This window comes from Nerophis lumbriciformis, linkage group LG24 (assembly GCF_033978685.3).
Source record: "Nerophis lumbriciformis linkage group LG24, RoL_Nlum_v2.1, whole genome shotgun sequence".
In the NCBI taxonomy this organism is placed as follows: domain Eukaryota; kingdom Metazoa; phylum Chordata; class Actinopteri; order Syngnathiformes; family Syngnathidae; genus Nerophis; species Nerophis lumbriciformis.
The window spans coordinates 11,617,501-11,632,813 of NC_084571.2; the positions used below are offsets into that span (position 1 = coordinate 11,617,501).

At 36.8% G+C, this 15,313-nt stretch overlaps 1 protein-coding gene across 2 annotated transcripts in view; it reads right to left on the reverse strand.

Moving 5' to 3' along the window:
- Positions 1-15,313, reverse strand: part of cacna1ha (calcium channel, voltage-dependent, T type, alpha 1H subunit a) — a 347,520-nt gene that overhangs the window by 125,152 nt on the left and 207,055 nt on the right. For both annotated transcript variants that reach the window (XM_061981581.2, XM_061981580.2), the window contains exons 11-15: positions 11,474-11,640; positions 7,535-7,729; positions 3,680-3,831; positions 315-500; positions 120-237 (exon numbers count right to left, since the gene is read on the reverse strand). In XM_061981581.2, the coding sequence (XP_061837565.2) occupies positions 120-237; positions 315-500; positions 3,680-3,831; positions 7,535-7,729; positions 11,474-11,640 (818 nt within the window). The remainder of the gene's footprint in view (positions 1-119; positions 238-314; positions 501-3,679; positions 3,832-7,534; positions 7,730-11,473; positions 11,641-15,313) is intronic.

Consider the following 15,313-nt stretch of genomic DNA (forward strand, 5'->3'; position numbering starts at 1 on the left):
ACTAGTTTTATTAGTATTTTTTATAGTAGGTAGTATACAATTGTTTTATTGTTTATGAATTAATCCTCACTTATTTTCATCCTGACAGCCTTCCAACAACAGAAGCCATTACCACTGACCTGAAACACGGTGACGATGGCCCATAGAAGAGTGTCAAAGTTCTTGCGGTCAGGGATGGTGTCTCCGTTTTCTGTCTCAATACTGAACTTGCAGCCAAACAGATGCATGCCCAGTATGCTGCACGCACAGGACAGAAGGCGCGTCATCAACCGACACGACGCCATTTTGTGTTTTGTCCTGGGATGAGTGCACACCTGAAGGTGAAGATGAAAAGCATCAGCAGCATGCAGAAGGTTGCCACGTTGTCCATGGTCTTCATCAGGACCACCAGTTGTCTCCTCAGGGCGGGAAGGAAGCGGACCAGCTTCAGCACCCGAAGGAGACGGAACGTACGCAGGACCGACAGCCCGCCATCGTTGTGACCGATGATCTCCCACACGCTGAGGATCACATGACCAAACACATTAGTATGCATGCCAATATTACAACTCAACATTTTCTTCCTGTATAATGGCTCTGTGTCCCAATACTTTTGCCCTTGTGGTTTGTCATTAAAGTCTCATTTACTTCCTGCATGTCCTTAACATGATTATCTCTTCACTAGTGCAGCCATTATAACCGTGGTGTCCAAGTGTGATATCAGATATCAGTCCAATGGTGTCAGACAAAAATGTGTCGCGTTATCTAAAATGTGTGATACAAGCAGTTCAGTGGCGTGTTTACTTGTGTGTGATATCATGTGCGATATAAGTAGACCTGCAGAGTGTTTACTTTTGTGCGATACAAGCAGTCATGCAGCGTGTTTACTTGTGTGCGATACAAGCAGTCCTGCAGCGTGTTTACTTGTTTGTAATATCATGTGCGATACAAATAGCCCTGCAGACTGTTTACTTGTGTGTGATATCATGTGCGATACAAGCAGTCCTGCAGCATGTTTACTTGTGTGCGATACAATCAGTCCTGCAGAGTGTTTACTTGTGTGTGATATCATGTGCGATACAAGCAGTCCTGCAGCGTTTTTACTTGTGTGTTATATTATGTACGATACAAGCAGTCCTGCGGCGTGTTTACTTGTGTGTGATATCATGTGCAATGACGGCACACCTGCAGCGTGTTTACTTGTGTGTTATATTATGTACGATACAAGCAGTCCTGCGGCGTGTTTACTTGTGTGTGATATCATGTGCGATGAAGGCAGTACTGTAGCGTGTTTACTTGTGTGTGATATCATGTGCAATACAAGCAGTCTTGCAGCGTGTTTACTTGTGTGTTATATTATGTACGAAACAAGCAGTCCTGCGGCATGTTTACTTGTGTGTGATATCATGTGCGGTGAAGGCAGTCATGCAGCGTGTTTACTTGTGTGTACTGTCATGTGCAATACAAGCAGTCTTGCAGCGTGTTTACTTGTGTGTGATATAATGTGCGATACAAGCAGCCCTGCAGCGTATTTACTTGTGTGTGATACCATGTGCGATACAAGCAGTCTTGCAGCGCGTTTACTTGTGTGTTATATTATGTACGATACAAGCAGTCCTGCGGCGTGTTTAGTTGTGTGTGATATCATGTGCGATGAAGGCACACCTACAACGTGTTTGCTTGTGTGTGATGTCATGTGCAATACAAGCAGTCTTGCAGAGTGTTTACTTGTGTGTGATGTCATGTGCGATACAAGCAGTCATGCAGCGTGTTTACTTGTGTATGATATCATGTGCAATACAAGCAGTCCTGCAGCGTGTTTACTTGTGTATGATATCATGTGCAATACAAGCAGTCTTGCAGCGTGTTTACTTGTGTGTGATATCATGGTGATACAAGCAGTCCTGCAGCGTGTTTACTTGTGTGTGATATCATGTGCGATACAAGCAGTCCTGCAGCGTATTTATTTGTGTGCGATACAATCAGTCCTGAAGCGTGTTTACTTGTGTGTGATGTCATGTGTGAGACAAGCAGTCCTGCAGAGTGTTTACTTGTGTGTGATATCATGTGCGAGACAAGCAGTCCTGCAGAGTGTTTACTTGTGTGTTGTATTATGTATGATACAAGTAGTCCTGCGGCGTGTTTACTTGTGTGTGATATCATTCGCAATACATGCAGTCTTGCAGCGTGTTTACTTGTGTATTATATTATGTACGATACAAGCAGTCCTGCGGCGTGTTTACTTGTGTGTGATATCATGTGCGATGAAGGCACACCTGCATCATGTTTACTTGTGTGTGATGTCATGTGCAATACAAGCAGTCTTGCAGAGTGTTTACTTGTGTGATATCATGTGCGATACAAGCAGTCCAGCAGCATGTTTACTTGTGTGTGATATAATGTGCGATACAAGCAGCCCTGCAGCGTATTTACTTGTGTGTGATATCATGTGCGATACAAGCAGTCTTGCAGCGCGTTTACTTGTGTGTTATATGATGTACGATACAAGCAGTCCTGCGGCGTGTTTAGTTGTGTGTGATGTCATGTGCGATGAAGGCACACCTGCATCATGTTTACTTGTGTGTGATGTCATGTGCAATACAAGCAGTCTTGCAGAGTGTTTACTTGTGTGATATCATGTGCGATACGAACAGTCCCGCAGAATGTTTACTTGTGTGATGTCATGTGCAATACAAGCAGTCTTGCAGAGTGTTTACTTGTGTGTGTTGTCATGTGCGATACAAGCAGTCCTGGAGCCTGTTTACTTGTGTATGATATCATGTGCAATACAATCAGTCCTGCAGCGTGTTTACTTGTGTTTGATATCATGTGCGATAAAAGCATCCCTGCAGCATGTTTACTTGTGTGTGATATAATGTGCGATACAAGCAGTCATGCAGCGTATTTACTTGTGTGTGATATCATGTGCGATACAAGCAGTCTTGCAGCGCGTTTACTTGTGTGTTATATGATGTACGATACAAGCAGTCCTGCGGCGTGTTTAGTTGTGTGTGATGTCATGTGCGATGAAGGCACACCTGCATCATGTTTACTTGTGTGTGATGTCATGTGCAATACAAGCAGTCCTGCAGAGTGTTTACTTGTGTGATATCATGTGCGATACGAACAGTCCCGCAGAATGTTTACTTGTGTGATGTCATGTGCAATACAAGCAGTCTTGCAGAGTGTTTACTTGTGTGTGTTGTCATGTGCGATACAAGCAGTCCTGGAGCCTGTTTACTTGTGTATGATATCATGTGCAATACAACCAGTCCTGCAGCGTGTTTACTTGTGTTTGATATCATGTGCGATAAAAGCATCCCTGCAGCATGTTTACTTGTGTGTGATATAATGTGCGATACAAGCAGTCATGCAGCGTGTTTACTTGTGTGTGATATCATGTGCGATGAAGGCACACCTGCAGCGTGTTTACTTGTGTATGATGTCATGTGCAATACAAGCAGTCTTGCAGAGTGTTTACTGGTGTGTGACATCATGTGCGATACAAGCAGTCCTGCAGCGTGTTTACTTGTGTGTGATAATCGGGATAAAACATAATTCCAATTCAAATGTGAATCGATTTTTTTTGTGCAGCCATATTATTTTCTGCATGATGCAACAGTTCTGAAGTGAGTCATTATGAGCGATGGACAACTCTGTCGCTCAGACGGCTGCCAAGCGGGAGAAGAAAGTTGATCACCTGATTATGACGATGATGCTGTCAAAGATGTTGTAAGGGTTCTTGATGTATCCAAACAGGCCGAACGCCAGCAGCATGAAGCCCATCTCCAAGACGAACATACTGGTGAAGACGATGTTGCTGATCTCCAGCACGTCCGTCAACTCCTCTGGCTGCAAGGACCAGATCAGGAAAAGGAAAAGCAGGTTGGGGATGAGGGCGGAACCAATTATTTAAAAAAAGATTTGATTCCAAAACAAACAAAGACAAATGGAATCAGCTCAAATTCCCCCAAAGTGGGACCTGGAAACCGAAATGGCCGTTAACAAAATGGCTGTTGACATTTCTCAACCATTCCGTTGGGCCGCGAGTTCTCATCAAATCATAGATAAGTTTCTTAAGCGCAAAAAATATGACTGAAGTCGGGGGAAATTTATTTTCATTTGCACATTAATTTTTCTGAACGTTGATCATTTTGTTAGCGAAATTGTGCAGGTATACACCTCAGAGTCACATGTTTCATATAATGCATGTTAATGTTAGCATGTTTATGTTAGCATTTTAGCATGCTAACCTTTCAGCTCATTTTGCTGGTATACATATCAGTGTCATTTTTTTTACCATAAACATGCCAATTGTTAGCATGCTAATATTAGCAAAGTAGCTTTTTACCTCATTTTGCAGGCATACACCTCAGCCAAAAATGTCATATCATGCATGTTGACGTTAGCATGTTTATGTTAGCATTTTAGCATGCTAACCATTCAGCTAATTTTGCTGGTATACACATCAGTGTATTTTTTTGTTAGCATAAACATGGCAATTTTTAGCATGCTAATATTAGAATAGTAGCTATTTACCTAATTTTGCAGGCAAACATGTCATATCATGCATGTTGATGTTAACATGTCTATGTTAGCATTTTAGCATGCTAGCTTTTTAGCTCATTTTGCAGGTGTAGACCTTGGTGTCAAATATTTGTTACCGTAAACATGCAAATTGCTAGCATGCAAATATTAGCATTGTAGCTTTTTACCTCATTTGTAGGTATTCACCTCAGAATAAAATATTTCCAATCATGCATGTTAGCATTAGCATTCTAACATTAGTATGTTTATGTTAGCAGGCTAGCTTTTTACGTAATTTTGCAGGTATACACTTTAGTCAAAAAATTCCAATCATGCATGTTAACATAAGCATGTTTATGTTAGCATTTTAGTATGCTAACCTTTCAGCTCATTTTGCAGTTATACACATCAGTGTCATTTTTTTTGTTTTACCATAAACATGCCAAATATAAGCATAGTAGCTTTTTACTTCATTTTGGAGGCAAACACCTCAGAGTCAAAAATGTTAACATTAGCATTTTAACGTTAACATGTTTATGTTAGCATTTTAGCAGGCTAGCTTTTTATCTCATTCTGCAGGTAAACACTTTAGTCAAAAGTTTCCAATCATGCATGTTAACAATAGCATGTTTATGTTAGCATTTTAGCATGCTAACCTTTCAGCTCATTTTGCAGGTATATCATTGTCATTTGTTTTTACCATAAACATGCCAATTGTTAGCATGCTAACATTAGCATAGTAGCTTTTGACCTCATTTTGCAGGCATACACCTCAAATACTACTACTACTACTACTACTACTACTAATAACAATAATAATAATAATAATAACACTATTATTTCTAATACTAATAATACTAATAATACTACTAATAATAGTACAATAATAATGCTAAAAATACTACTACTAATACTACTAATAATACTAATATTAATAATAATACTAATAATAATAGTAATACTAATAATAATATTAATACTACTACTACTACCAATAATAATAATAATACTAATACTACTACTACTACTAATAATAATAATGTTAATAATCTAAAAATAATACTATTAATACTACTACTACTAGTACTACTAACAATAACAATAAAAATAATATTAATAATACTAATACCAGTGACGTGCGGTGAGGTTGATGGCTGGTGAGGCACTGACTTCATCACAGTCAGATTTACAAACATATGAACCCTAAAGAATATCTTATTCACCATTTGATTGGCAGCAGTTAACGGGTTATGTTTAAAAGCTCATACCAGCATTCTTCCCTGCTTGGCACTCAGCATCAAGGGTTGGAATTGGGGGTTAAATCACCAAAAATGATTCCCAGGCTTGGCGCCGCTGCTGCCCACTGCTCCCCTCACCTCCCAGGGGGTGAACAAGGGGATGGGTCAAATGCAGAGGACAAATTTAATTACACCTAGTGTGTGTGTGACAATCATTGGTACTTTAACTTAACTTTAACTTTACACATACAAACTGTAGCACACAAAAAAGCACATTTAATAAAAAAAACGTTATTTTGGTCTTACCTTTACTTAGAAATTAAGTCCATGCGCCGCAACTAAAGCCCTCACTTAAACTTTCCACGTGCAAGATTGAATCTATTTAAAAAAGTGTAACCGAGGGTTTATAAATGTCGCCTCTACTGTATGAAACTACAAAATAACAAACACGGAGGCTCCAGTTTACACGAGGACCATTTTATTTACCTTCTTTCAAAAAACTCCGCAATGTAACATCACTTCCGCTCTTAGCGCCTTCAAAATAAGAGCTCAAGGTATATGCTGTATAACAGCGCATAACAGGAACTTAACATCACAAAGAGGAAAGCCCATGAAAATAGGTTACAAAAGTTATTTAATAAGAAGCCAAAAAGTGCAAAAACAATAATGTTCGTGTTGGAGGAGTTGTGAATTAGATACACCTGCAGTCTGCAGGTGTATCTAATGTTGTGTCCCTGCAGTCATTCACAACTCCTCCAACACCAACATTATTGTTTTTGCACTTTTTGGCTTCTTATGAAATAATTTTTTAAAATAGATTCAATCTTGCTCGTGGAAAGTTTAAGTGTGGGCTTTAGTTGATATAACAATTCTACGGCGGGGGTGCAGGAGGCGAGCCTCAGCCAGTGCGTCTTTTGCAGCCGTTTTATGATCGCTCAGCACAAGAAATACTTTACACACATACAGTTGTTGACAAAATACACTGTACATTATATACATCAGCTAACTAAACTATGGAAATGTATAATATAGTTCATATAGCAATACGGTCTCACTGCACAGCAGGCCAGCAGTTAGCCGAGTCATTGCGCAATCCATGTTGCGGCACTGAGTGACGTGCCTCAACTGGCTGCTGTTCACCACACTGTCTCTTCTCAGTATTTGAACGGCAAATGTGAAAATTCAGCTATTTTGAATAAAAATAATCTAAAACTGGTGAAGTTAAATGGAAAATAACTTTATAGTATAATCACTGGATACATATAACAATTTAATTTTTTTTTTTTCTTTTTACATTTTTTTTCTTTCCATGATGGCAGGTGAGGCCGCGACCTCGCCCGTATCTCAGGTCACGTCACTGACTAATACTAATACTAATATTACTACTACTACTACTAATAATAATAATAATAATAATAATAATAATAATAATGATAATAATACTAATACTAATACTAATACTAATACTACTACTAATAATAATAATAATAATAATACTAATAATAATAATAATAATGATAATAATACTAATACTACTAATAATATTAATAATAATAATAATATTAATACTACTACTACTACTACTACTACTAATAATAATAATAATGATACAAATATTAATAAAAATAATGATAATAGTAATACTAATAATATTAATAATAATAATACTACCACTACTAATAGTAATAATAATAATAATTATTATTATTATTATTATAATAATAATAATAATAATACCACTAATAATAATACTAATACTAATAATAATAATAATCAATCCTGCTCCTTACCTGCTGATGGTACTCTATCCCCATGCTGAGAGTGTTCACCAGGATGGCGATCATAATCCCTCTGTTGAAGTATTTGCTCTCCACGATCCGCTTCAGTCTCTCCCTGAAGTTCATCCACGCCCGAAGGATTCCGTTCTTGTACTCCCCGGCCGCTCGCCGTCTGCCGCGACCTCGCCCGCATCTCAGGTCTCCCCCCTGGTGGAAGAAATCGGTCATTGGGAGCACCACCGAGAAAGAACGTACATACATAAATGTACCGTGACTCTTAAGACTTTGATCAACACCCGTTTTTGGAAAACAAAATAATCTAAATTAAAGACATAATGAATAATAGATTAAACAAATATATTTCTTAGCTGTTCCACGGTTGTTTATTGTGAGAATACGGAAAAGTACTTTAAATGTTCTTGTGCCGTCTTTATTTTGTCCCGGATTTCTCAGATTCAAGCATTAAAAATGTTTACAACACGCGAGTCACCTTTGCTTTTTCAAAAGCATTCCCTAATTTCCAGGAATTTCACATTTTCCAGGACATTATTTCCCATTTGTAACCAATTTCAACATTCCGCCATCAACACATTCCGGTCATCTTGCACATTGAAACTAAAGTTTGTTCAAAGGTTCACAAATTTGAATTTTCTTTAAAAATGTAAAAAAAATTTCCACCACGTTCAACAGATTTCCACAACTCAGCTATTAAAACATTCCGTTTATTTGGGACATTCATGCTATCTTTTTTTTTTTTTTTTCCTAAAAAATTCCGGATTTCCTACTTTTCTCTAACACTTATTCTTGATTAAAAAGTGTTATTTCTTCAACATTTCTCAAATTATTTAAACCTTTTCAAAGTCAAATTGTTCCTTGCTAACGTTGGTCATTTTGTTAGCTAAATTATGCAGGTATACACCTCACAGTCAAATATTTCAAATTATGCATGTTTATGTTTGCATTTTAGCATGCTAGCTTTATAGCTCATTTCCCAGTACACACCTCAGTGTCATTTTTTGTGTCAAAAATGTCATGCATGTTAACATTAGCATGTTCATGTTAGCATTTTAGCATGCTAGCTTTTTACCTCATTTTGAAGGTATACACCTCAGTCAAAAAATTAATAATACGCATATTAACGTTAGCATGTTTATGATAGTATTTTAGCTTGCTAGCTTTATAGCTCATTTCCCAGTTGTGCACACCTCAGTGTCAATTTTTGTGTTACTGTAAACATGCAAATTGTTAGCATGCTAATATTAGCATAGTAGCATTTACCTCATTTTGCAGGTATACACCTCAGAGTCAACTTTTTCATATCATGCATGTTAACTAACATTAGCATGTTTAGGTTAGCATTTTAGCATAATAGATTTGACCTCATTTTGCAGGTTTACACCTCAGAGTCAAAAATGTCATATCATGCATGTTAACATTAGCATGTTTATGTTAGCATTTTAGCATGCTAGCTTTTTATCTCATTTTGCAGGTATACACCTCTGTTTAAAAAATCATATCATGCATATTAATGTTAGCATGTTTATGTTAGCATTTTAGCGTGACAGCTTTATAGCTCATTTCCCAGGTGTGCACACCTCAGTGTCAATCGTTGTGTTACTGTAAACATGCAAATTGTTAGCATGTTAATATTAGCATAGTAGCATTTACCTCATTTTGCAGGTATACACCTCAGTCAAATATTTCATATTATGCATGTTAACCTTAGCATGTTTATGTTAGCATTTTAGCTTTTTACTTCATTTTGCAGGTATACACCTAAGTCAAAAAATTAACATCATGCATATTAACGTTTTTATGTTAGCATTTAAGCATGCTAGCTTTTTAGCTAATTTCTCAGGTGTACACACCTCAGTGTCAATTTTTTTGTTACCGTAAACATGCAAATTGTTAGCATGCTAATATTAACGTAGTAGTTTTTTACCCCATTTTGCAGGTATGCACCTCAGAAGAAAATATTTCATATTATGCATGTTAACTAACATGAGCATGTTTATTTTAGCATGCTAGCTTTTTAGCTCATTTTGCAGGTGTACAACTCAGTGTCCAATTTTTTTTGTACCTGTAAACATGCAAATTGTTAGCATGCTAATATTAGCATAGTAGCTTTTTACCTCATTTTGCAGGTATATACCTCAGAGTTAAATATTGCATAGTATGCATGCTAACTCTAGCATGTTTGTTTTCTAATTTTAGCATGCTTGCTTTATACTTAATTTTGCAGAAATACACCTCAGGGTCAAACGTTTATGTTACTTCACGCATGCTGGTTGTTAGCATGTCAACATTAGCATGCCAGCTTTTTAGCTAATTTGTAGGCATACACCTTAAATTCAAATATTTTGTCACTTCACGCATGTAAACTGTTAGCATGGTAACATTAGCATAGTTGGTTCTAAGCTCATTTCGCAGGTACACACCTCAGGGTCAAATATGTTGCTACTTTACACATGTTGAGTGTTAGCATGTTAACATTAGCATAGGAGCGTTTTACCTCATTTTTAAGGTATACACTACAGGGTCAACTATTTTGTTAGCATGTTAAGTAAGCATGTTAGCTTTATAGCTAATTTGGTTGGTATACACCTCAGAGTTAAATATTGTGTTACTTCACATATGCTAGCTGTTCGCATGCAAACTTTTAAGTTAATTTAGTAGGTATGTAACGGATGTGCCATGTGTATGATGGTGGAACCTCACTCCCTAACGGCTGGACTCCGAGCTGACACGTCGGGCTTTTAGCTCAGTGCCTGGCGCGCTCGCACTCTCACTCAGGTGGACCCAGGTTCGAGTCCCGAGTGGAACGGAAGCAGAAGCAGGTACTGAACAAGGCGACGTACAGGTATATACCTCAAGAGTCAAATATTTTGTGACTTCACGCATGTTAACACATTTTTTGTTATCATTTTAGTCTCAGAATAATTGTATCTAAGTTATTACAACATTTTGTGTTACATTGAGTTCAGCTCGCTCTTCAAGAGGACAAAAGCTGTCTTTGATCTTACCAAGCAAAAGGCTTGTAAAACTCCACTGTGTACGATGGGAGGAGACAGGAGGGTTTCGGTTTCTTTGATGCATTGTAATCCACAAAAAGATATTGTCTTGACCCGAGATCTACAAAACGGAGTGGAAGCAGGACCTGATGCAAGCTCCAGGCACCTTTTCTTTGAACTGTTTTACGACCTTTTCTTTGAACTGTTTTACGACCTTTTCTTTGAACTGTTTTGTAACCAAAGGTGATGGCTGTTTACGACCCCCCTCCCTTAGAAACAGCTGTTGCCATGTAATCAGGGAAAGTCCAAATAAAAGAAGAGGCGTACAATCTTTCGTCAGAGCGTGGTGAAGACTGTACAAGAGTACAGCCCAGACATTTCTCCTCAATTGAGCCAAATTAAATTATGTCTCTGTTTAATTCCTTGCTTCTTTGTCTGTTTAATAGATATCATCAGTGTTTGAACCTGACATTCAGCATGTTAGCTTTTTACCTAATTTTGCTAACTGTTAGCATGCTAGCGTTTGGGCTAATTTGGCAGGTAAAACCCTCAGAGATAAATGTTATGTTATTTCACGCATACTAACTGTTAGTATGCTAACATTAGCATGTTTTTGGGGGGATTTAGGGATTTAAATTAGCATTGTAACTACGAAATACTGTAGCTAGCAGCAATTTTTTTTTTCGAACTCTTATGTTTCGCGGGCTACATTACAAAATGATTTAGGATAAAAGATTGGGTTAGAAAAAATATATATTTTTTAAAATCTTCACTTTGGTAAGATGCTTTTGAGCTCCGGTTTGCAAGTATAATTCTGTTGACCCCAAATATGGGACAAGCTATCTTTTTTTGGGTCATCATCCATGCCGTATCGCACAATTTCCATTCCTTAAAGTTGGCATTTTGATATCAAAGTCACATTTGTGTCAACCACAGCGACCTGGGGGAAGTCATGCAGTCCGTCAGCCTCTCCCTTGCCGCCCTCCAGGTCCCCCAGCTCCAGCTCCAAGGTCTCCAAGCTGCGGGCACACAGGGGGCAGCCCAGCAGCTCCAGGAGCAGAGGACTGGGCACCACGCCCGCCAGCTGGAACAGCACACTCTGGTGACCTGCCAGGGGCATGATGGGTAAGGGTCAGACGTTATATAAGAGCTGCTCCTGGACTTTGGAGACTTTCGATCAGTTATGTCACATAATAATGATATTATTAAAAATAGTGAAAATGTAAGAAAAAGAAATGCAAAAATAATAAAACATATTAAAAAAAAGCAAATATTTTTTAACTATTAATGAATATTAATATACTTTGTCAACCATAACACAAAGTTGTCTTTAAATATATATTATATCTTTTTTTTTTAGCATGTTTTTAAAATAAAAAAAAAACCTTACATTTTCAGAATGTGGCCCTTGTTGGAAAAAGTTTAGACACTAAAATATAATAATAATAATAATAATAATAATAATAATAATAATATAGTACAGATATTAAAAACATATAACAATAACAACAATTAGTTAGTTAATAAAAAAAAACATAAAAATGCTTGGATATGAATTAAATAATTAGAAAAATGACAAAAAACAATGGTTAACACTGTTAAATGTGTATATATGTGTGTGTATATATATATATATATATATATATATATATATATATATATATATATATATATATATATATATATATATATATATATATAGTATTCATGTGTGTATAAAGATGTATATATATACTGTATATATATATGTACAGTATATATATATATATATATATATATATATATATATATATATTTATATATATATATATATATTTATATATATATATATATATATATTTATATATATATATATATATATATATATATATATATATATATATATATATATATATATATGTGTGTATATATGTATATATGTGTCTATATGTATATTATATGCATATCTATGTGTGTATATGTATATATGTATGTACATATATGTATATATATATATATATATATATATATATATATATATATATATATATATGTGTGTTTTTAGCATTTTGTTTTCAATTTAAATAATGGCCCATGCACACTTTGACTTTTCAGTATGTGGCCCTTGGTGGAAAAAGTTTCCAAACAGGCAGCATTTTCACTGACGACACGTGAGTCAGTCAACAGTGCAAACGTGTAAGATGGAGGTGAGAATGTGGTGAAGAACCATTTTGCACTTGCAGCCAGCCGTGGTTGCACAGCTGGAGCGTGACGAGGATCCTTCCACCCCTCGTGGGAACAGGAAATTGCAGTCTGGGGCCGAGCCACAGAATGAGCGTAATCACTTGGCGGGAGTGAGGATGAGGAGGAGGAGGAGGGTCCTTTAGTCACAGTGCGCATCACGTGGGATGGGTTCCGCTCACATTTGAACCGATACGGTACCCATTCCCGGTAACTGCGAATCGATACCAGCACTCTGAAAATTATTTGCCACTTGCCAAAATTTCTCATTTTATTCATAGAAATTCCCATTTTTTTAGGAGCTATTTACTTATTTTTAGTCACTGACTTTACATCATCGTCTTCATTTTACCATGAATAATTGTATGTTTTCTATTTTAGTTTAAAAATGTTACATTTGAGAAAATAACTTTTCAAATAGGTTATTTTGGTTTTTCCTCACATACACAGAGGGAAGGGGATTCATGTGGCCCCATTTGTCAGGGTTTACCTGACACATGAAATGTGACAAATTGAAGGGCGTGTGCCACTATCTAGTGACTTGATTATTTTAAAATGTGTTTTGTAACAATTGCAACTTTTGACCACTTTCCATCATTTTCAGCGGACTGCATTGCAAAATGATTAACCTTCCCCTTTTCCTCTTACGCGAGATCCGCCTAGCAATGGGGCAATATGAACTTATTCCCTCCTGTCAAGTCGTGTTTAAAGATCCTGCAACATCCCGAGGATGCCTGATTTAAGGATTGCAAGTTGAAAAATGCTTGTTTTCAGAATAATATACTTATTTATGTCTTAAATGTTCTGCTAATTTCTGGATACCAATATAACAATCTTAGTTTAGGATATCTTATCAAGTACATTTTTTTTTAGCACTTTTGTGTTTATTAAATGTTAGTTGTTTTATAATTCAAATGTAACATTTAAAAATGAGCTAATTATGGAAGTAGCATTGTCCAGGAAGCTCAATGTGTTATGTTGCGCCCCACGGAGTGTTTGTACTGCAGGTATTGTACATATTAGACACTAGCTGTTTGATTGTAACATTCATCTTAGATGTAGTTTTTATTACCAAATTTGGAGGTGTTGAAATTGCCATGTAAAATGGCTAATGCTAATAGTAGCCTGTCTATGACAAATCCAATGCAAATTAGCATCAAGCTAACACATGTTGGAATAGTAATGCCTTACATTACACGTGACGTCATGCGCAGCAAAGGTATCAAAATATGGCAGCCTTTGATTTGACGTGAATAGATACCCGGTAGTACCGAGGGAATTCAGTCAGTGCCTATAAAAGTACCGAATTTGGCACCCATCCCCACAGGTCACCTACATAAAACTGTAACCTTCAATGAACTGGTCTAGTTTTTGTTTACTACTCAAGACAGGGTTTGGTTGATTGAACTCAAAAAAGTTAAGGGCAGATTTTCATCAAACTTCCAGGAAATGTGGAACAAGTGACCAGGTTTTGGGGCTGATCCGGATCATTTCTACAACGTTACTACCTTCAGCTTATGTGTGTGTGTGTGTAAGCTGGTCTCCACCCGCAGAGACAAAGACTTGATTTTTCACTCCATTTCTTTCAGTCCGCTATGAATAGCTCAAAAAGTGTCAGGCCTATTTCGATGAAACTTTCAGGAAAACTCAAAGACGGGCTAAGCAACGTGTGATTACATTTTGGGGCTGATCTAGATCTTACTGTCTCGGTGCTTTTCTAGTCTTTTTTAGTGTTGAGAGTAAAACGTCACACACCATCCAGGGATTTGTTTACATGTTTAAGGATGTCAATACATTGCAATTGCACTTGCAAGTCCAAGACGTTAAATGGCAGTAGTGTATAGTTTATGATGTTTATTTTTTTTGTTGCGCCCTAAAAAGTGTTAATACTGTAAGTATTGTACTTATTACGCACCGGCTGCTTGATGGTAACGTGCATCTTAGTTGGGGTTTGTATTAACAAATTTGGAGGTGTTGCCATGTAAAATTGCTAATGCTAGTCAGTAGCATGTCAATAGCAAGCTGGAAAAGTAGAGCAGTTTTTAGGTTTTACTGTGTACCTGTGTACCAAAGGTAATGCTCGATTATTCAGTTTGTTAAGTCTGGGGACAGAAAGAACTGAAATACGTCAGACAAAGCATCAACGGCGTCTTCTGTTAGCGTCTTTGCGTGTTGCGAACAAACAATGTGATCTCTAGCCGTGTGAACACTGGGACACAGCTGTGGTAAATATCGGCTGATTTTGCAGGTATACACCTCAGTCAAAAATTTCCAATCATGCATGTTAACATTAGCATGTTTACGTTAGCATTTTAGCATTCTAATCTTTCAGCTTGTTTTACTAATATACACATCAGTGTCAATTCTTTTTTTTCTTTTTTTTTTACCATAAACATGCCAATTGTTAGCATGCTAATATTAACATAGTATCTTTTTATCTCATTTTGCAGGTACAGAGTCAAACATTTCATATTATGCATGCTAACGTTAGCATGTTTATTTTCTAATTTTAGCACGCTTGCTTTATACTTCATTTTGTAGATATACACCTCAGGGTAAA